Source organism: Hirundo rustica, chromosome 6 (assembly GCF_015227805.2).
Source record: "Hirundo rustica isolate bHirRus1 chromosome 6, bHirRus1.pri.v3, whole genome shotgun sequence".
NCBI lineage: Eukaryota > Metazoa > Chordata > Aves > Passeriformes > Hirundinidae > Hirundo > Hirundo rustica.
In genome coordinates, this window is record NC_053455.1 from 47,303,783 (window position 1) to 47,326,327 (window position 22,545).

Sequence of the window (22,545 nt, forward strand, 5' to 3'; positions counted from 1 at the left end):
TGCTAATGTGGTGGCAGAGTATTTCCCACATCTCATAAATACCTCTAGCTACGATAAAGGGATGAGTGGAGGCAGCAGTACTGAAGCAGCTCCACTTTCAGTCACAGGGCCAAGTTTGCACTGGCATAGAGTGGGTGGCAGAATTTGGTCTGGGTTGTGTAAACACCAAGATGTGTATATGTTTCCTGCTTCAGGTAATAATGTGCTAAGTTATTACTTAATGCACAGAGGTATGGAAACTTTTTTTTATGTTTTTCCCTCCCTCCCTCCTCTTTCCGTTCTATGATCCAGACACCACTAACTGTATGGAGTTGATGACTGGCAGACTTTCCAAATGTGGTAAGAACTTCCTTCCCTTCTGCCTTTTCACCTTCCCCAGCCCCTGCTGAGCAACATGATAATGCGCCGTCCTGTCCTGTTGCACCTCCTCCCCTACCCTATCCCTGCTCCCCCACGCTCTTTTCGAGGCTCCCCACCCCGTAACACCCACTATGTCACTCACCTGGAGGACACAAGCACATATCCCTTTTTCTGTTCCTCCCCATCCATGCACAGATGCACAGGCTCCACCACAGCTTTCCCCTCAAAGCACAAATGTATAGTGTTACACTTGAGATACCCTCTCTCACTGTAACCCAGGCCAGTGATTTTCTTTTTGTTTCCTGATTTTTTTTTTCTTCTTTTCTTTACTTGCTGCTGTTGATTCATGATTCTTCAGTCCCTTTTCTGCAGTGAAGCTGAATGCTGCCCTGCTAGCTGCTGTCTCCCTTGGTTTCCTGCTATTTTTGAGATAGGAATGCTGTGTTATGTAACTCCATTTTGCATCCACCCCCTTCTTCCCCAGATGTCCTTGGGGCATGACCCTTTGAAATTTTCCATAAGACACACTGCATATTGTGCCAGACACTTGACTAGTGTAAACTGTCACAGTTCCACTCTGGACTTGGGGAAAGATGTTGTGTTTCTAGCTGGGGGAATAGTCAACCTGCTGAAGATTTTGAATTTTGCTAGGAATAAGAAAAAAGTTTCCTGCAAAACTTTCAGCTCAGCTTGCTTGGGCTTACATGAATTTTGGTTAACTTCTCCCTAGCCTTCCCTTCCCTCTCTGAACACATGGACTGTATTCTTTCTTTCATTACTTGTGCCTCCACTCACTGCTCCAAATACAACAGTGGAAATAACCAAATACTAAGAGAGTTGGTTTTGTCTTATTATTCATGTCTTGTACAGAAAGATTCTGTATGAGAGAGCTCTGGTCTCTTTAGATTTCCATCCTGGTATTTAGGTTGAGTTCAGATGTCTCTGTGAAGGGAAGACAAGATGTTAGGGAAGTGTTCACTGAGCTGGTGCTGCTCTCCAGCTGGACCTGTGGCTGCCACACAATCTCTTTGTTGACCGAAGAATGTTCTGGAGTTGTTCTGGAGTCTGTAACCATAAAGGGAAGTTGTCATGGTGGAGATAATATTAAGTTTGTGCATATGTAATTGAGGCAGAATTTGGCCTGTTTCCTTTGTTTCGGGCAATCTCTTTCCCTTTAGTTGCAACTTTGCTGGTGGGAGTTTTTCCTTTGCACTGAAAGGAGTTCATTTGATTTCTTAAGTGACGTTCCTGATTTCATGAAGACTCATTTCAGATCTTCTGCTTCTTGAAGGCATCAGACAGCAAATCCCTCTTCTTCCTCATGACTTTGTTTCTTGCCTGGAATCTGGCATTCACATCATACAAAAATACTGAAATGCTGATCCTGCTAATTGCTTGCCAGTTAATTGAACTATAGAGATAACCAGCCAGTACCCTGCATTCTCTAGATAGAGAGCATCACTGCTCACTCACAGTTCATGCAGGCCCTCCAGCTGTCACTGTGTCAGCAGCAATCCAACGAGGGACAGAGAGGACAAGGTGAAGGCCAGCAGAGAGACTGTTTTGTGGCAACTACAGCACAGACAGAAGACAGAGAGAGAGAAAAGACAGGATGGCCTCTAGAGGTTTAATGGAGCTGCTTCCTTTAAATCACATTCCTGTTGGTGAACTCACAAAGAGTGTAAGCAGTGCGACTGCACCATGCTGAATTCCTCCCTCATGTATGAGTGAAGAGCTGTTTCTCTTGCTAGAGCTCTAAACCCATGGTTTAGAAAGGGGAGTGAGAGGGAATGATGTGAGCATTTAGCCTGTTTTTGGCAAACCATTCCCTGCGGTTCTGAAGATGAGAAATTCTCATGATGTTGACACAATGTTCATTTAGTAATAATAAATAGTGTATGAAAAACTGCATTCTCTGGGGGTTCTGACCTCATTGTAGTTCCATATTCTGACAGTGAGCACAGGAGGTCATTCTTGCAAAAAGAGTTAACACTGTAGCAGGAAGAGCTAGCTAATCAGGGTCCTTTATACCTGGCTCAGTCATGTGAAAGCTCTGGTGGGAATGAGGAACATGTTTTCACCCACTATAAACCACTGAATGCTGTAATTAACAGCAAGGCAATTTTGTTTAGTCCTTTAAATGTTATCTCATCTTCTGCTAGCAGTGGTCATCAGTCTGAGAAGCAATTTTGCATACAGCCACTGGCATTGAGAAACAAGTTCATGTTAAATAGCTGAGGCTTGTCATAGGAGCTGCCAATATCCAAATGACACAACTGCTTCTGTATCAATCCTACCTGTGCAAACTAGAAAACTGCTGCCTACTTGTAGTATTCACAATAGAAGAAAAGAATTTGGCTCATAATAAATTGAAATGCATGCTGGGGTGAAATATTTTATTTCATGTTTCCACCCATCTCAGCAGGGGAATGGGTATTGCTGTTGTCAGAACAACTAAATTGGTTTCCGTGAAGTCTGTTCATAAGATTAAATTTACCTTGTAAGGATCAAAATATTTACATATAAAATGCAGCTGTAACCTGAAAAAGATCCACAGGAGTGATACTTTAGCTGATCTATTCCTGTGTGTATTCTCAGCCAAATCAGTTTAGTGACAAATAAGCTTTACCACTCTATGTGCAGCCATTAAGCCTTATAAAATCAGCACAGCTGTAAAAGGACAAGCTGGATTCCGTTTCTTTTGAAGCAGGATTGAGAGAACTGTTTATTACCATCTAATCTGGTATTTATGTCTATCTCACTGAAGAATAGGTTGTATAATTAAGGTTCTAATAGGTTCTGCAGAGCCTTTACATTAAAAATAAAAATCAAGATAATACATAAACTGAAAAGCCCTCCAGCTTCAACCACAAAGCTGAGAATTAGAAAGCGAGTATCATTCACTGTATAATGAACACATTGGATCTGGAGCCATTGATACACACTGCACAGAAGCAAGCCCATGGTGCCATTTCAGTAGTCCATGGTCAGGAAAGAGTCCCTCTTCACAAACTTGAATGACTTCAAGTCTTTCATATAGTGAGCTGAGAATTTCTTTGGGTGATTGGTTTCATGGTAGGGCTGGTATACAGCTTTTCATAGCTTCCCTTCCCAGCCATTCCCAGTTTTTTGGAGTCCTTGGTAAGTATGTTTTGCTGAGGTGCTGGCTGCTGATGGGAAGCTCTGAAAAGCCTGCCTTATCCTCCACTTTACCTTCTGAGATTCACCCAGGAAGACTGTAAAGTTCCCCATCTTCACACTGCTACTATCTGAGGATGAATTTTACTTCTAAGTAAGGCAATCTTTGTTTGTTATTCTCCCTCTCTGATGAGTCTCCATAAAGTCTTTGGTACTTCTATGGAAAGAGGGTGATGATAAGAGAAGGTTAGTATGGATAACTAGTGCAGCTCCAGTCAGATCATGCTGTCATGTTAGGCACTGCATACCCATACATTCCTGCAAAGTCTTGGACCATAACCCTGTGCAGGCTGGAAAGAAAGCCTTGTGTTTACTTTTAAACATTTATCTTGTATTGCTGCTTACAATTGAAAACCTGTATTCCTGGCACCAGAGTTAAACAAAAAGCTTTTTGGTTCCTTGTGGGTACCAGTGGCTATCACCAAAATGATTTGATCAAACCAGAAGCACAGCAAATCCACTTGCATTTCATATATCACCAGTGTATCTTTCTCAGGTCTTTTGCTTTCAGTGTTTAGGACTTGACATTTTTCCTATTCAGAGCTCTCTCATCTTGCTGGCCATGGCCAGTGGTCCTCTGCACACAGAGAACCACACAGCAATAAAGGCTTCTCTTTGTAGCTCACAGCAATCAACAGTTTGATTCATACAGAGACACAAGCCCATGCCAGTGGCATTCCAGTCTGCTTGAGGAGTTGGGAAACATTTTGAAGTTTCAAACTGGTTACATCACATTTGGGTTGCAACTGCAGCCTGTAGCTTTGTGAGTGCTCATTTAGAGTCTGTTTTTGGTTTTAGTAACAGCGGCAAATACCTGAACTTGGTGTTCTTGGAAGTGATCCTGACCCATATTGGCATTAATTAGAGACTCCTGCTTCTGAAAGTAGCTGTTTGATGGAAGAGAAGGTTGGTGATTTGCAGCCAAAAAGTTGCAACTCTTGGCAGAAATATTGGTGCCAAAACCTGCAGATAAAAACACAGGCTGCCCTCCCAGCTGAAAGGCTCTTACCAGTACTGCCACACCGTGAGGTGGTCAGAACAATGGGGTTTTATTAACATTCCTGAAAAATGTGCTGGCTCCTGTTTTTTCTGAGCATGGCTAACAATCAGTTCAAACTGTGACCCAGCTGAGAGACAAAAGGAGGCAGACCCACCTGAGAGATCACGCATTCATTCAAAATGGGTGGATAGCAACAGTAAGAGAAGTCAGTGGTTCGAAAGAGTTCAAGACAATGTTTACCAGTTACCCCTGCCCCTTCTGCCAGTATCCTTTGCTGTTCGAAGGAATGGCTGACTCCCTACAAAGTGTAGTTGCATGTCTTCAGTCTAATGTTGTGTTGGGGAGACATTTCTTTTCCAATTCATGCCTCATGTTTTTGCACTGTAGAAGAAAGTAACCACAAAAAAGGTAACTTGGCACTAAAAGTTAATTCAGATGTATTGAACTGTTTGATTCATGTCAGATCCTGTTTTGACAGCTGTGGTTAGATTCTTACTATGCAGTACAGGATCTTTTTCTCTGTAAGAATATCTAATACAGAAAACACAGACCTCACTCTTAATTAAGAGCACAGTGCTTTATTTATGATAGCCAGTGTTCCAAGAAGCTGCATGGAAATGCTTTATAAGCTAAGTTTGAGATGGCCTTCCTAGAAGATTAAATCATATTTTGAAGTGATTTATTCAGTGGAAATGAGGAAGCAACATTTCACCAGCATGCACAGGTCATCTATCTCCTTAGGAACAGGTCAAAGAAAGCCGTATCATAATATGTGAACATCCATCTGGCAGGAAAGATCAAAATTGTATTATTAAGTGCCAATACATTTCTGACATTTTTATAGGCAAAAAAAAAAAAAAAAAAAAAAAAAAGGAATAAAGCTGCAAAAATCTCTAAGAGAATGGATAGCAACAATACTGTCATTTGCTGTGGCTTTACAGGTGTAGGTCATCAATTTCCCCTCTCAGCATGCACTTTTGCAAGCAGATCTGTATAAAAGGAGGCAGATAGAAAAAATTTGTGGGCTTAGACCTTTACCAGACAATTTGCCAGAAGAGCACGACTCCAAAACAGAATCTGGCATCTCTTCATCCCACTGCTACCCTTGCCTGTTCTTTCAGTGCCACCAGCTGTCCAAATTAATGTATGATCCCCTCCTCTCTGTCATCACCTTTTTTGGATGTTACGTGGTGGTGCTGGATTGGCCAGAGCTTTTCATCAGTAACAGACACATTTGGTTTCTGATTCCTTAGCTCTGCTGGAGGCAGCAGCAAGGAAATGGGCCTCATCCCTTTGGGGCTTTGCTTTCTGTGTTCACCATTCTCTAACTCTTTATTCTAGAACTACCTGTCTCAGCAGTACTGTGAGAAAAGGCTGAACTGGATCTCAGCTTCTCCCTGTGTTTATGAGACTGAGAGAAAAAATGTGCAAAATAGAGACTGGCCATCTGGATGTTAGACAGAAAATACTGGGCCACCCACCTGCAGAGGAAATGGGATGTTTTAGGGGAGTGAGAACAAGAATGGGTTATAGAGCATTTAAATGTCAGGTTGGTTGTTCAGGTCTGCCCAGATGAGTAGCAATTGGAAGTTTCCACCTGCTGGTGGCATGGATCCCTGTGCCAATGCTGTGTGATAACTTGAGTAGTTCCTCAGTTCTGCAGTAGTTCTGCAGTTTGTTCTTGCAGACAATGTTTTCAGTTGGCATTTTTACTGGCAGAGTCTAAGGACTCTGGAAAGTAAGTCACCTTTCCCAGCTGCAGTTCAGATTTCCTGCCAAGAAACTGGAGTTGTTCCCTGGACTTTCTGTCAGTAGTTAGTGAGCTGGGTGAGGCATCTGTCTGATTTGGATTTGTACAGTGCCTGGGCTGGGGCCTTTTCAGTCTGGAGGGAGACTCCTACATGGTACTACAACTAAACAAAGAGGAATGGGCCACTTTATCTTTCTGTCATCCCTTTCACTGCATGTACTCTTGGAGTGAGTTCTGTATTTCAAGTCATTTGTTTCTGCAGGCAGAAGGGACTCTGCCAACAGAAACCAAGCAAGCAGACCAGAAAAATGCCTCATCTTAACAAAGAGGGCTAGAACTCTATAAAAGTAGCAAAATGGATTTGAAAGGAAACGGATTATCACCCATTAAGGAGTGTTTTAATGCTTTACGTGAAAGAAGTTGGATTTTCGTTACATGGTTCACTGAAACCACAGCTGCTATCAAAACAGAGCAACCTAGGGATGGAAAAGACAAGGGCTAAAAGTAAGGAATGAGTATAGGAGGAAAACCTCAATAGCAGAGGCAGGCAAAAGACAGTCAGGAAGGATGTGAAAGCAACAGGGGAAGAAGTAAGAGAAGTCAGGTTGACAAAAGGTGTCTTCCCACTGGGGACCTATGTTTTCCAATTTGCTTTCTCCCAGAGCCCAGGATATATACACAGAAACCCAATATATCTCAGGCTATACAGAAAGAAAAAGTAAGAGGATAATCCCACAGATGGCACATTTGTTTTGTGCAACTTTTGTGTTCAGCACCGCAAGGATTAGTGCATTAACAGTACATAGACTTAAGAGAGATGGTTTCACAGAAGGAAGTTCCTCAGGGTTTGCTTCTGTGAAGTGAATGGGAATGTTGCTATTTGCTTCAATGAAAAGACAGCCAAGTCCTTACCTGACTGTCTTAAAAATGTTACACAACAGCAGTTTAATCAGCAACTGGAGCCTCCAGGCTTGTCCTGAAGCTGCTTGTTCACCACCTCCTGTTATGTTCTATGGAGGGCTGTGAGGGTCTTTGCAAAGTCAGAGCAGCAAGGTCCATCCTTTCCTGGTGTTACTTGTGGTGCCTGGAGTGATTCCCCCTTTTTTTTCCCTTCCTCTCTTACCTGGGTGCTCCACTTTCACTTGGTTTCTCAAAGTGGTGACACCACTGGGGTTAGGTCAGTGTCAGACAGGCTTCCTAAGAACAGCAGATGAAATACTGAGGATTGTGAGGGTTGATGCAAACTGCCTGTCCAGTTTCCTTCTATGTTTTTCTGTCTATCTCTATCTCTAGACCTGTTTCTTCCTTTTAGCCCTTGTATTCTAATCCATGGCTGTGACAGTGCTGCACACAGGTGCCCCGAACCAGTTCCTTCTCCATAAATATATTTCTTTCAGCACCCCTTCAATACATGACCCTTTCATGAGCTTCAGTGCTTGTTTTCAAATCCATTCCCTTTCCCCGTCTTGCAGCAAACAGCTTCTTGGTCTAACTGCACATATTCATCTCCTCCTAACAGACATAAACCTAATGCTCTGAGCTTCCCCTCCTGCCTCTGATCCTTCTCTCAGTTTCTCACCCTTTCTACCCTTTACACTTTCTTTGTTCTGTGCTGATGAACATTTGCTCTCAAGGGGAAAGAAGACCTTAGTCTGTGCATGAAACACCAGGGATGTTCTGAAGAACCACTGAGCCAAACCTTCATCCCTGTCCAGAGGAAATGGGATGTCATCTCACTTTCTGAAATAAGAAAGGCAGCCTTTTTGAGGCCCCCTGATGGACTTAGAGGTGTAAGAGCCTATGACACATCTTGCACTGAATGCTAGGCATGGAAGATTGCCGAAAAACCTATTCTAATCCATCATCGCCTGCATTTTCAACTCTTGTTTTACTGGATTTATAACCTCAAAGGGAACTGAGAACTAACAGGAGCAACACCCTGCACCATTTTCATGCTTCCAGCATAGATGACCCATTCTTGTGTATCTCCAGAGTAAAAGTGTGAGGACTCCTTGTCTATCCAAAGAGCAATGTGAACACCAGCCCAGCATCAGTTTTTATTTGACTGTCAGGACAGGAGGGTATTATGATCTACCATTTAATTACAAGTACAAAAGGCAAAGGAAGGAAAGGGTTAGTGAAATGGCCTATTTTAGTTTTCAGTAGCTCTCTAAACATCCCTAAGGATTTTCTTACCTTCCATTAAAGTTTTAACTGAAAATGCTGATTGTAAGGAATCCAGTAGTGATACAGGCAAAGAAAAGTAGACTGTTAAATACTTTTGGTGCAATAAATCTCCAGGCACTTGAAAGCCAGTAGGGCATGGGGAGGAGAAAGGGTGGATGAAACATGGGCTGCATATTTTAGTAGGATGACTAAAAGTCCTGTATCAGGACTTAGGCAAACACAAGATGTATAATTTCTAAAGGGTTTTATTGCTCCATTCTTGCAAGTTGTACTTTTGTCTCTGTTCCTGTCTATATGAATATGAAAAACTTTCCCAATTCCTGCAGAGCCCTGCTTTCTCTCTAAGCTTGTTAAATAAACTGCTCAGCAAAATAACTAGAGATATTCCCTACTCTTTTCTCCCAACCCAGCAGCCTTTTCCTCTCCAGCATTTTTTTCAGCGCTCTTTTTCATTCTCTCTGCTAACTCCATTTGCTTATGAAGATGAGGGGTCCAAAGCCACCTGAGAACCAGATCTGCCCACATTCCTGCATTCAAGGCTGAGTGTTTGCCTTCTTTTTTCTCTTTTCATTGAAAAATGGTATCCACCTAAAAGAAGTAGTAATGAGTCTGAGTAGATAAAAATGAGTCTGTGTGAAGTGTGTTCCCACAAACCTAAAACACTTTTAGGGAGGCTTAGGGAAATCTCTGATGTAGAAGTCATAGATGTGGAACAGATATCCCCTTTCCCAAGCATTTGCCTGCATGGTGAAGGGAGCAGGTGGAGCTCAGGGAGGCCTGAGCCCAAAGTGACTGAGTTTAGTGAAAGCCTTTCTCTTCTTAGTTGGAAATTGAGATATGTGCTTTGCCTGGTTGGCTGTTTGTGCCTATCACCAAGGCTTCAGTCAGCTGGGTGAATGATGCCCTTCCAGAAACTCACAGCCTCTTGCTTTTAGCTTTAGTATAACTAAGTGACAGAACCAGGGCAAGCAGAACATTAACCACAAAGCAGCAGGCACAGGAAGTCAAGGAATGAATTAGATTAATAATTTTTCACTGTATTTGCCAGCCATTTGATTTTTCTCAATGCCCATTAACAAGCAGGAGAAAGCAGCCACTACCTGGTTAGCATAGGGCAGGAAAAAAAAAGAGTAACGCATTCAGTTTTGCAGAGCACAAATACTGTGTATTTCCTCTTTCTCTGTGTAAGATGATGATGGTGCCTGTCTAGTATGTTCCATTAGAGAATAAGAAAGTCCTCAACAAGCTCTTCAGCTGAGTTGCTGTCTGCAGAAAGTACTTGCCTGCTGTAGTTACTGGGTTGCTTCTGTTTGGAATTAAAGTGAAGGGAAATACATTATGACCAAGCCACCAGTGTCCACCAGTCTCCGCTATGAGGAAGCCTTTTGCTCCTGACAGAATGTTCCCGTCTTGGGGATGAAAAGTTCCATGCTTCACAGCATTCTACCACATTGGAAGGCAGATTCAAGGAGCCTGTTTCCTTCCAGGAGCTGGATGTAGAAATTATTTGAATTTGCTAGAATAGTAGAGCCAACAGTCCCAATACTGAGAAAACCATAATGGGGTTTTGATGATCATGAACAGGCATCACCTCTATGGTGTATATCAGATAAAAAACACCTTCAATATCCATGTTCAAAGAGTTCAGTGTGATCCCGCCTATGTTTGATAAAGATTAATCCCCCAATCCAAGAAAATGAAAAGGGACTAGAAAATCCAGAAAAAAAGGCTACCTTTCCAGAAGTAGCTGGTCCCTTTCTCTCAGTAGCACTCCAAAGCCTTTCCTCAGGTATGACCTTCCACACACCCTCTAACACAGAAGCAGATGAAGAGCATATAACCGTGCTGCCTGGAGGCCCACGTGGCACGTAAAGGCTGTATTCACGTGCCCAGTGCCCAGTCCTTGTTAACACTGGGGGCCGGCTTAAGGAGATGCCTGTTGCAGTAGCACACAGCTCCACCTCGCTCTCTGGCTCCTAAGTGCACTGGAATGCATGTCAATGCCATGGAGAGAGCATAAAGCCAGGGCAGTGAGGTCTTGACCCTGCCAGGTCCCAGAAACAGGCAGATGTGTAACAGCCTGCTTCCACATTCAGCATCTTCATTTCCAGGTACCTGTTTAGGGAGGATCTGAAGGTGCTTTGAAGCCTGTGAATGCAAACCACAGGCCACACATGCAGATGGCAACACTCATCTCAGCCATAGCTCATTTTCCAAATGATGCTTCCCTGGGACCACCCAGGTGCTTCAGGCTTACTCATGACAGGGTGGCAAGGAGAAACTCAGAACAAAATAAAGTGCAAGCAAGGAAAGCCTAATGCCTGGTGTAGGCAGAGAGCTTAGCAAGGCTGCAAAGTAAATCAGCCACATGGAAATACCCTGTGTTTGTAACAGCAGGAGTAGGATGGGATTTGCCTGAGTCCAGCATTACGGTCATTGACATTTCCATGTGGAGTGGCCAAGTGAATCCTAGTAATGGACTGACCTTTTTGGGTGACATGGTACTGTGTCCTTCTGCCAGGTGAGACAGCGATGCTTCCCCACTCAGGAAAAAACTAGGACCTTCCCCCTAGGTGCTTTATGCTCCCAAGTTCTTTATTTCTGTAGGTATCCCATCCTAAACACTCTTCCTCTTCCTGCTCATTGTCTTCATCTCCCACACACCCCCACGCACGTGGCTCTGGATCTCCTCATCATGTTCTTCTCGTTAAAAACCCCATTGTTCATTTGTTTGTTTGTTCTCTCTCTTTCTCTCCTCTTTTTCTCTCTCTTTCCCTCTTGTTTGTTTTTTTTTTTTTTTTCCTTCTTTCTTTCTTTCTTTCTTTCTTTTTTTGTCTCCTCTGTTTTGTGTACCCAGGCAGCCCATTGAGTAACTTCTTTGACGTAATTAAACAACTTTTTTCAGACGAGAAGAACGGGCAGGTGAGCCACCCCCCCGGCACGCCAACCAAGCATAGCGCAAACAGCAAGCGGAGCGATTCCGGTTCTAATGACTATGGGTCTAGAGGAGACAATAAGTACCCTGCTGGCAAAGACAAGGCAAAGATGGTCTCATCAGTCGGCCTACAAGACCAACCTTAAATAAACACATAAAAATTAAATAACTTAGAGAGAGAAAAAAAAAAACAAAAACCAAAACAGAACAAAAAGAAAAAAAGCAAGCAAGAATGAAAGAATATTCCTTAGCAAGCTAGCCTCTAAACTAGAAGGATGTATATACCTTGCCACAACAGTACAAAACTGTCTATAGACAAATTTTGTATGAAGGAATGACTGTATATATATACATATATATATTTATATATGATATATAATATATATCTCAGAAACAAACACAAAAACAAACGAAAGAATGAAAAGAAAGAAAAGGTAGCACAGATGACAAACCCAGTTCACCAGATCTTGGGTTGTGGTTTTTTTTGTTTGTTTTTTTTTTTTTTTAATTGGGTTTTTTTTTCCCCTCTCTTTTTTTGAATGTTTTGCTTTTTTCTCCTTCCTGAATTTTTGGTGTTTTTTTCCTTTGGTTTTTTTGTTGGTTTGGTTTTTTGTTTTTTTTTTTTTTTTTTTTTTTGATTGTGTTGGGTTTTTTCATTTTCTTTTGTTTTGTTTCTTGTTCTGTTCATGCTCTCTCTGTGTTTCTGACGACACCACTTGTTTCCGCTCTGCTACCAGGAATTATCCCGAAAAGTTAACATGTCAGCCACGGCTTCACCTTCTGTGCTCTGCGGACACTTGTTGACGGAAGGCAACCGATGTAGACTGTCCAAGGACCAGTCCTGTTTGAGGTTCCCAGCCTCCCCTCTCCCTTCAAGAAGTGGGCCTCTCCCCCACTTCTCCCCAAACACCTCCCCAGTGCACGCCTGGTTTTTTTTCTCCCCTCTCTTTTTCTTTTTTGGTGCTCCACAAGAGAGATCTGCTCAGTTGTGGGATTGCAGAATCTGGGCTCAAAGGAGGTTGCAAATTGTTGGAGTGAATTATTTACCCTTGGCAACTTCTGTCCGCGCAGGTGAACGCAGCCCGGAGAGGGAGGGTGTGGGGAAGGAGACGGGTGTAGCGGGAGCGCAGTGTTCCATGAATCCAGAGCGCGTTCTCATCAGAAACCAGCCAGGAGCAACTCAAAACTAAGCGTTGAACCAAGACAATATTGGGGAGCTTCATCACAGGATTTTCTTATCTTTTTTTTTTTTTTTTTTTTTTTTCCTCCCCACCACCTTTTTCTTTTCTTTTGCCCCCTTTTTTTTATATATACATGTATATATGTGTGTATATTTATGTATAAATATACATACATACATATATATATATATACACACAAACTAATTTTTTTTTTTATACTGTATCATTTTGCTTTTTAACCTGCTGGAAGGGGAAAGGAGTAAACATAGGAGGGAGAGGGGGTCCAATGAAAAAACACATACAAACAAAACATTAAAACTTAGGGAAAAGGCAACTTCTGGTAGCAAAGAAGAGGGACAAGACTCTGCCAAGGACTGTCTCTCCCATCACCAGGCACAGTTGCCGCTGCTGCTACTGCTGCTCCTCCTTCGACACCTTCCTCCCCACCTGTCAACTCCCTGCCACTGTGCCACCGTGCTGGGACCCTCTTCAACCAGCTGGATCCTCCACCACACCCTGCATTTAGAGGCAATTGTTGTGTTGCTAGTGCTGCATTGATATCAGTATTATTATTTCTTTAAGTTACCAGTTTCATTTGTTGGCTCGGGTGATTTTTTTCTTAAAAAAAAGGAAAAAAAAGAAAAAAAAAAGAAAAAAAAAGAAGATGAAGAGGAGGAAGAAAAGAGACTTATATTGGGTTTTCTTTCCTATGTGTGTATGTGTGTGTGTGTGCAAAATCACTGGCACTTAGTTCATCAGAGCAAGACAAGGTGGAGTCAGGGCAATGGGAGATTTAATCACGAAGCTACTGTAAACTTTAAAATTTACTGCAAGATATTTTTATAAAATTTTTGTTTTTTTTTTTTTTGTTTTTTTTTTTTTTATTTTTTTTTTTTAGGTTTTTTTAAGGGGCAGAGGGTGGGATTGGGTGGATGGGGACCTTTTTTTGTGTGTTTCGGTTATTAGGTCTTGGTTATTTATATATACATATATATATTTAAAAAAATAAGCTGTTAGATATATCTTCTGTTTAATAACTGTGTAGAGGCAACATTGATTCTTATTTATTTTGTGGAGGGGGGAGAAAAAAGACACAGAAACCTTTTGAGTGTTCATTTTGTGACTTTGAGAAAGAAGAATAGCCGCCTTTTTTCCTCCTCCTCCTCAAGAGTTATGTGACCAAGTGTAACTTATTCTGGCCCAAGCTCAAAGGTTAAACAAACAAAAAAAATGTGGTCTTATGCGTGGAAGACAAAACACAGAAGTATTTCTTGACTGAGATTTTAAGAATGTAGGCTTAGCATTAGTGTTCAGCTCTTTTATGACCTTCGATTGCTGCTCGTTGGGTTCCTATGGGTGTATGTTGTATCGCAAGATTTTTTTTTTTTTTTAAATGATAATGTTGGATGAGTTCTTTTTTTGTTGTTGTTGTCGTTGTTGGTTTTTTTAATCATTTTTTCCCCTTCTTGGACCAGTTTTACTTGTACATAGGTTTGAAGATTAAAAAGAATTTTTAAAGACACAACTGGGGCAAAGACCTTTGACTTCTGCCCTGTTACCCCATTCCCCCAAATGGGAGGGATTTATTTTAAATTTTTTTTGCTTTATTTATTTATTTATTTATTTTCCCTATTCTTAAACTTTTCTCTCTCGTATTGCTGTGTGCATGTCAGACACCAGGGGGTGATGGCTGGGGAGGGGGGGAGGCAAGGGTGCAGGAGAGGGGGGCAGTTTTAATTGCATGACATTGCTGTAAATTAGTCTCTTTTGCTTTCGTTGTCTTTCCTGCCTCTGCCCTCTCTCTACTTCTCCTCTGAGCTCCCCTCCCATCACCCCCGTCCTTCTTTTCCCTCTTTTCTCTTCCCTTGTGTATAGATTTTGATGCTTCTGTTACATTGTACCTCTACAAAAGGCTGGGATTTCAATACAAGATAATAATAATAATTTAAAAATACCTATATCAGCAAAACCCATGTGGTACAAGCAGGAAGGGGATTACTTACACAAGATATAAGAATAAATGAAAGCAATACCTCTTGTTATCCTTCCTATTTTGTACTTTCAAGACACACACACGCGCACACACACATATACAGACACAAACTGACATTATTTAATGGTTTGAAATGGACAAAAAAATCTGATGTATCCCTTGTTAAATAACTGTGAGCAACTTTAGTTCAAAAACCAATAAATTCATTCAGTAAAGATACCAGCTGTTGAGTGTCCTGTTTATGTCCATGAAAACAAACTTCTGGCCACTGCCAGTGCCAGAAAGTACTGTGGCACGGCCTCCTGCACCAAAGGGGCTGAAGATGGCAGCAGAAGGAAGGCAGCATCCTCCCAGCTGTGGAACTAACACCAGGGTCCGAGGACCAAGGACACCTCAACCCTGTAGGCCTGGCTTTCCACAGTAACGTGTTCCAAAAGCTGGATCCAAATTTCAGAGCCATCGCACACCCTCCGAGGCCTGGTCTGGATGGAAACCACTGTACTGAAATCTGTGACTCCTCATGATTGTTCTCTCTAACCTGAGCTGCTTGCGTTGCTTCCAGATTTAGCTGTAGGAAGGATTTCTGCACCCTCCCTGCCTGAAACAGTCACGTACATTTGAAAAAGCTGCTCAGGTACGTCCCTGGCATGTGTAGGTATGGGTTTTGCTGCTGGTTGGTTGGACAGTCTGTGTGGCTGCTAGCTTGTCACAGCTCGCGCTCTGCTCCTTTCCTCTGGGTTTGTCACTGCACCCAGCAGTTCTGGGCAAAGCAGGTGCTTCCCACACGGCTGGGGAGAGCGTGGCAGGCCCGGGCTCACAGCAGCGCTGCGGCACTGGCCCTGAGCACGCCCTGGCCTGGCGCTCGCCACAGCCCGGCCAGCTCCAGACGTGTCCCCCTCCTGTCCCCTCCCGTGTGCCCTCTCCAGAGCTGCCGGGCCAGGCCAGGCAGGGTTTCCCACCAGCAGAGGCCATGAGGGGCAGGCACTGCCCACCAGGGAGGGAAGGCAGGAGGAGGCCTTCTGGAAGGTTCCGTGGTGCCGCCTTGGCCTCAGGGATGCTCTGGCGAGGTGAGGGTGGCTGGGGACACTCTGCCCTGCCAGGCTGCACCCACGCAGCAGCCATACAAAATACACTCTCACCTAGGAAAAAACCAGAGTGTTCGTAAGGTCTTTGGGGGATTCACTCGTCTGCTAAAACCGGAGGGGAGTGGAGGAGCTGGCAAAGATGAAAGGTGAAGGAGAATCACGAGTGCTGCAGGATTTGGTCTCTGTAATATTGGAAACCCAGAATGAGGAAGTATCTGTATATCATTTGCATCTGTGTAAGTGAAAGGATGTGCGGGGCTGCAGTGTAAGGGGAAATAAGATTTAAGAGCACTGTGGCAGCAAGTGTATGCTGCTTCTTTTTCTGTTTTGCTCTACTCTTTTCAGTAGTGTTCATGAACTTCTATGATCTTGTTCATAAACTTCTATGATCTGTTCATGTCTCCAGTACTATGCACAGTTACCAGCCCCAGTACTGCTAATTATGGTTTTCAAAAGCTATAAGAAGAAAATAGCAGTTTTGCAAAGTGGAGGCCCTAAGCCTGCCAAATTTATTCTGCCTTTTTTGTTTGGCCATGTTATAACACAGTCTCTTGTTACATGGTGTCATATTACCATCTGGAGTGGATAGGAGGGGTTGTGCTTCTGACCAAATTGAGTTTATATTTAAACTGTTGTCCACAAAACACCCTCCTTATTTTATAGCTCAAATCTGAAAGCAAGTAGTAAATATAGCTAGGGATTTTGGTCTGCCTGTGTGACTGTCATAGTTGGATTGTCTCTACTGCCAGGTAGGGGCTGCTGTCCTCATCCAAACCCCATCCCAGGTGATGGCTGATGAGATGCTGTGAGCTGTGCCACCTGCACTTCATCAGCTTGAGGTTCTGAGCTCTGTAGCTCTTTGGTTCTTTTGGAGAGCTTAGCTCTTTGGACTCAGTAGCTAAAAAACTTACTGCGTTAAAAGTTCATCTGTGTGATTTCCTCTGGGTGAAGCAATGCAGAGTAGGACCTTCCAGAAGTAAATTGAAGACAAGACGAGTGTGTAATACTCCAGCTGGCATTTTCTGTTTGTTGTTTTACAAGTGGACATTAGACACATGCATACATGAAAAATGTGTTTGTGCTTAAGGTGAACAGTTTTAAATTGAGCCAGTATGTCACACGTGTTATATCAAACAACTGATGGTGTATATGCATCAAATGGGTAGCTGAGCCCATAGTCAGGAGGGTAAATCTCATTGCCACATGTCAGTTTGGGGGCTGAAAAAGAGGTTGGTTGTGTTGGAGGGCGCTAATGCAAATTGTGCAAGCTTTGCAAACAATGCGTGACAATTTCCTCAGTAGTCGGGCTGCTTTAATGAAAGTGATCGGATGCAAATAACTGAGCTTTAATGGCTCTCACTGGGCATAGGCAAAACCAGCGTTTGTAAAGACAATGAAACACTGCGAGGCCTCCAGGTAGTGCTAATTCTGTGCCCTCTGTTATAGGGTGTGCCTTCTTTCCCGGTGATTCAGACAGTGCTTTTAACCCATCAGGCTCGGACATTCTGCCCCTGTGGGCAGAATGCCCACAGGGATTGTATTCTGTAGGGAAGTTTGCAGGACTGGTCCTCCTACCTTGGCTTCCTTGGAGCTGTTTACAATCGCTTGTATGTGAGCTCCTCTTAGAAGGGCAGAGTGTTTTGGTGAGGAAGAGATTTAGCTCTGAGTTTCCTAGAGAAAACAACAGGGAGGGAGGAGAGATACTTGTCTAAAAACTGGAAAGTATCTTAGTTCTTTGTTGTACCCTCTAATCTTCTTATTTTATTTAAAACCACTTCAACAGCTGCAGCTCCTGCTTAATTTGGAGAACAAAACCGTAGTAGTTCAACTGTCTGGGGATACTTGAGGCCACAAGTGGAAGGGAAACCCACATCGAGGGCAAGTCTTTTCTTCTTCTAAATGCACGATTTATTGTGGGGGTTATTTTTAGTGCTGTAATCTCACTGAGTGCTGCTGAGAGAAACTGTGCCAGGCAGGCTTTGAAGGGCTTGAGAAATGGGATTTCCTGTTCCACCGGCTCAGCACTGACTCTTGCCATTGTCAGGAGCTATTATCACCTTCTCGCAGCCAAAGGAGATAACACAGCTTCAAGGTCAAGGAAGACACAAGCTTTCATCAACGGCATTAGCAGAAAGAAGTTTGCTTGCAGCCAGGGTGGGTGTTTCTGGTGTAGCCAGGGACCTCTGCCTGGGCAGAGAGGTCCGCCCGAGGATCACAAAGCCACACAGCAACCGAGGCTGGAAGAGATGTGCTTAGAACAGAGTGCTCATTGCTGTGGCCCTCTGGGTTCTCAGTGCCTCCAAGGTGGGCACTGCACAACATCCCTGGGCAGCGTGTTCCAGAAACAGCTGCCTGGGAGAGGGGAGAAATTTATTTCTCTGCTCCACAGCTTCTCGTTGACCTGCTCTTTGTTGCACCTTCTGTGCTTCTGTGAAGTGTTCTGTCTTACGTGGACGTTCCGGGGTCTGGAAGGCAGTACGGGCCCAGCCCTGGGAATGGGACATATTTGTCTCCATGTTGTCCAGAAGAGAAGGAAACCAGGTTGGTCTAGGGAAGTAGCAAGTCTTGGTATAGGAAGCACTTCTAGGTTCTAGAAGAAATGTCAGAAAAAGCAGCTGTGTTTACTGTAAGGTCTCATATAGGCTCTTGAGAAGTATTCACATTGAGGCAGCAGCTTCAAATTTCAATGTCTGTTCTGGATAGTTCTGTAGGCCATCCTTGTTCTCAAAGGAAAATGAGATTTCAGAATGGATTAAACTAAGCTGAAAAAAAGGAGTCGTAACTCACACTGGAGTTACCTGGAATTAGAGTCCAGGGGTATGCTGTTTGTGACAATTGCCTTGGTCAAGTCTTGTTATTTATGAGATGCACAGTTGGGGTAGTGATTTCTCTCCTGTCTGAAGAAAATTACTTCAGTAATTCTGGTCTGGTTTATTGAATTGTGCTGCTCAAAATTAGGTGCAAGGATGTATATCAGGGAATGTATTGGAGCTACATGCATTAGGGACTCTTTGAGGATATGTGAAAAGCCATTTGTAGGACTAGGTAACAGCTGGAATCCTGGCTGAGACCTCCCTTTGCTTCATGGGAATACTCATGAACTCCAGCTCACACCGGGCTCCTGATCTAAATTCTAGTGCATAAGTGCGGTGTAGGGAGTTGTTTATCTCTGCCCAAGAGCCTTCAGTTTTAGCATGACGTTGCACAATAAGAACAGAAATAGGTATAGAGTAGGTAGAACTTTGTGTTTACAGAAGAGCTTAAAAAAATAAAAAAGGCCTTGGGACTAAACTCTGGTCCTGGCTATGTGCAGTTTTAAGCTCGATGCACTGGCTCTAGCTTTTATCCTGTTGCTAGCCTGTGGGGCTTGTTTTTGGTTAGTGATCCAAACAAGGGCCAGCTGCAGCCATTTACTTAAAAAGAAAATAGTTCTAAGAGCTGTTCTGCCAGGTGCATTTGGAAGTGTGTGAGGACTGTGGGTTCATACAGAGGTGTGAAAGCAGAGACAAAACTGATGTTCAGTTTCAGTGGAGTTGCACTGCGAATTTGTTTTAGCCAAAGGGTTGAAAGAGGAGAGCCTGACAGAATGTTAGCTAGAATAACTGCTGCCAAAGGATCATTTGAGAAAGGGGAACAAAGAGCTTTGGTCACCTTGAGGTATATTGCCCTGTAATGGGAAGGACTCCCTACTTGTTGAGCCATGTGCGTGTAGCTGAGCTTGGTCTCTGGTTCATTGTCCCCAGGCTGTGTTAATGTGCAGTTCTTGCTTGCATTTTCCTGCTCCATCTCTGGGGGAGAAGGACAGAGTCAGCCAGAACACACAGAGCAGCATTGGCCGATCCAGCATGAAAAGTTTTACCACAGCTTCCGAGGTGCAAGTGGCAATGGGTAGAACCAAGTGCTGTGGTGTCACTGGGAAGTACAAACTGCGTGTTTTGTATGGATTTTGCACAAACATAAATTTCCCAGTCTGCCTGTTGCTTCCACAGCTGCTGATGCTCTGCTTTTCACAAGAGAGAGGTGGAGAAACATTTTGTAGTATGCAAAAATCCTGTAGAGAGACAGAATATGGTGTCACCCACTACATGGTGTGTGAGGTGACGAGGCAGTTGAGCTACAGAGCTTTTGTGCTGGGCCTTGTACAATGCCCTGCTGATTGTCTGGTGTGGAGAACAATGTCTAGAACACGGGTCCTTCCTCAGAGAGGACAGAGCAGCAAAGACCCTGTCTTCTCTTTGCTTCCCAAAGACTATTACAAGCTGTATCATATGCCAGCTGTCAGTGGTGCTGAGCATAGGCAGGAGAGAAGGAGAGAGAGGGGTGGATATGCCTCTCTCCAGCCTGTGTAGCTTCCATGTAGCTTTGCAGAGACATGACAGCATTCACTTGGTGTGACAGGGTCACGGATAAACCTCTGAGTCTGCAGGAGGGGAAGGACCAGACACAGCCCTGTCCTGTTCAAAGGGAAAGGTCAAATAGAGCACACTGCCACAGGAGCCTGGACAGGTAAATACTGTGGCACATTACTGAGGCATGTTTCAATTGCACACAAAAACCATGTTCTGGTACCTGCAGCAAGGGACGGGCCTTCCCCATGTAGGTGTGACAGACAAGGAGAAAGAAAAGAGATATATGTTGTCTATTTCATACAGATTCAGGAACTGAGATGAAGAGCAATTCAGTCATTCTCTCAAAGGAAATCAGTGGCTTGGGCTGAAATTTGAATCCAGATCTTAACCTGGTAACAGCACATTCCAGTGACCAGGTCTGCAAACCTCAGCAGCCTGTCCCCAAAGACAAGTTCTTTCATTTCTCAGCACATCACTTTAGCTCTTTTCAGATACAAAGGCTACATTTCTGTCTTTGTTAATGAAAGGAAAGTTGTTTGGGCATTTCTTGTCTTTCTTGTGCGATGGCACCGAGATCCAATGTGGTATCTGCCAACTGAGAGACTGCAGAGGAACTCTGGATCATGCAGACTGTCCCCGTTTTGGAAGCAGCAAAACAAGTGCCTGCATTTTGGAAGCTAGAGTCACACAATTTGTAAGTTGTGGGTGATTCTGAGCTTTCTGTCCTTTTGTCTACAGAGACTTTTATGAGTGTCTGTTCTTGTGAGGGTTCTTTGACATCAAGTAACATCGGAGCACAGGCTGCAATTTTTTCCTTACTTGGGAAAATTAGGGGTTCATTTACAAGTTCTTTCTCTCTTTCCCATAGTTTCTGCAAAACTTATGAAAACTTTCTAATTGAATCAAAACTCCTACCCTGTCTTCCAGGCTAGTTGAAATCAGGCAGCAGTTCAAAAATTTGGGGTAGGCAAGAAAAAGGGACAGGCAGATGGAGTCTTGCTTAATTAATTTTTTGACTCCTGGCTTTAAAAATAGCCCATGTTTTCAATTCTTGGACCAGAAGACTTTCACTGCAAAATAAAACAGTGCTGTTATGAAGCACCTGAGCTCTTTATCTGAGAAGCACCTGGATCAGAAATGAATGTTAATCCAGTAATAACATATAATTAAGCAGTTCTAATGGAGACTTTAATCTCTCTTCGCCAGATGTAGTTTTGCTTTTGGCTTTCATCAGGGAGATTATGATGGAGCACAGAGGGCTTCTAATCCAATCAAAATTCCTTGATGGATTGGAGTATTTGTTGTGCTTTCACATTTCTGCAGTGGTTACACCACAAGATTAACTTCATTCACGGGGTTGGTATCTTTTTACTAAATTCAATGTACTAGTTTGATGCAGGCAGAAGAAAGGTGGGAGGGCAGGATACAAATATGTCCTGTATCTCTGTGCTACACAGAATTGCTTAGGACCAGGCTTTGGGATTCAGGTGACACCTTGCAGTCGTCGGGTACCTCAGTGCTGACTTTGTGTGAGTTTGAACAGATCTGCCTTAAGCCCTGAACTCCAGTAGTGGTTTTGTAATTGAAAATCTTCTGTGGAAGGAGCTTTACTTGTGCACCTGGGAACTGTGTGTTTGCTTTCTTTTGCCTTACAAAATTGTGTAGAGATTCTTCCCAAGTGTCTTGGCTTGCAATTGAAATTTCTGTTTGGCATCAGGATGCTGACAAATGCTGGCCTGCAGTGCCTGACTACCTTCCTGCTATCCACTTCCTAATGTCATCCTCTGGGAGTGAATGAGGGACTCCACACACAAACTTTTTTGGGTCAATAGGTGCAAATGCAAGGGGGAAAAAAAACCCACCTTTTTTGCTCTTCTGCAGACCGTGTCACTGGTATAATAATGAATCACCAATGATGTCACTGATGTCTTGATGCACATCTTGTTAAAATATTTGCTCAGGACTATTTATCCTCACATGCTGGGTCTGTGATGCTCTGATCACATCACAGCATCTGCTCTGCAGATTTCGCTTAAACCAGTTTAAATCAGTTTTAAACTGCTAAGATTATTCAAATATGTGTATTACTATTTGTGCTCTCTCAAAAATGTTCTTAAAGTAGCTGAAGTTTCCACAATTCTGCTGTAGTGGGTACAGCTTGATTTCAGCCACAATTTGTCTTCTGCTTCTTGTATTTATTCCTGCTTAGACAGGTTTTATAGACACAAGTATTCAAATTAACCTTCCTAAATTGTTGAGTGTCAGTAAACCTGGCTGAAAAGGACAGACTTCTTTCCATTACAGGTTTTACATAGATTTCAGGTAAATGTATTGGGTTATTCAATGTCACTTTCCTGTTCTGGATTATCTTTTTAAATAGCGCGAAGCACAGGGTTCTCCTTATGAATAAAAGTAAATTGTTTAGTGGGATTAATTTCTGTATTAAGAGCTATTTCATTGTCTACTGGATGTGACATGAGAGAGGTAGCTCTTCCACCTAAGTTTGG

The 22,545-nt window shown here is 43.2% G+C and overlaps 1 protein-coding gene across 1 annotated transcript in view; it reads left to right on the plus strand.

Annotated features, from left to right (window-relative positions):
* The window catches only part of BRSK2 (BR serine/threonine kinase 2), a 311,906-nt gene extending 297,085 nt beyond the window's left edge, over positions 1 to 14,821 (plus strand). The window contains exons 22-24 of the mRNA XM_040066118.2: positions 292 to 339; positions 11,353 to 11,417; positions 12,168 to 14,821. Of these exons, the coding sequence (XP_039922052.1) occupies positions 292 to 339; positions 11,353 to 11,417; positions 12,168 to 12,620 (566 nt within the window). The 3' untranslated portion in view covers positions 12,621 to 14,821. The remainder of the gene's footprint in view (positions 1 to 291; positions 340 to 11,352; positions 11,418 to 12,167) is intronic.
* The last annotated feature ends 7,724 nt before the right edge of the window (positions 14,822 to 22,545 follow it).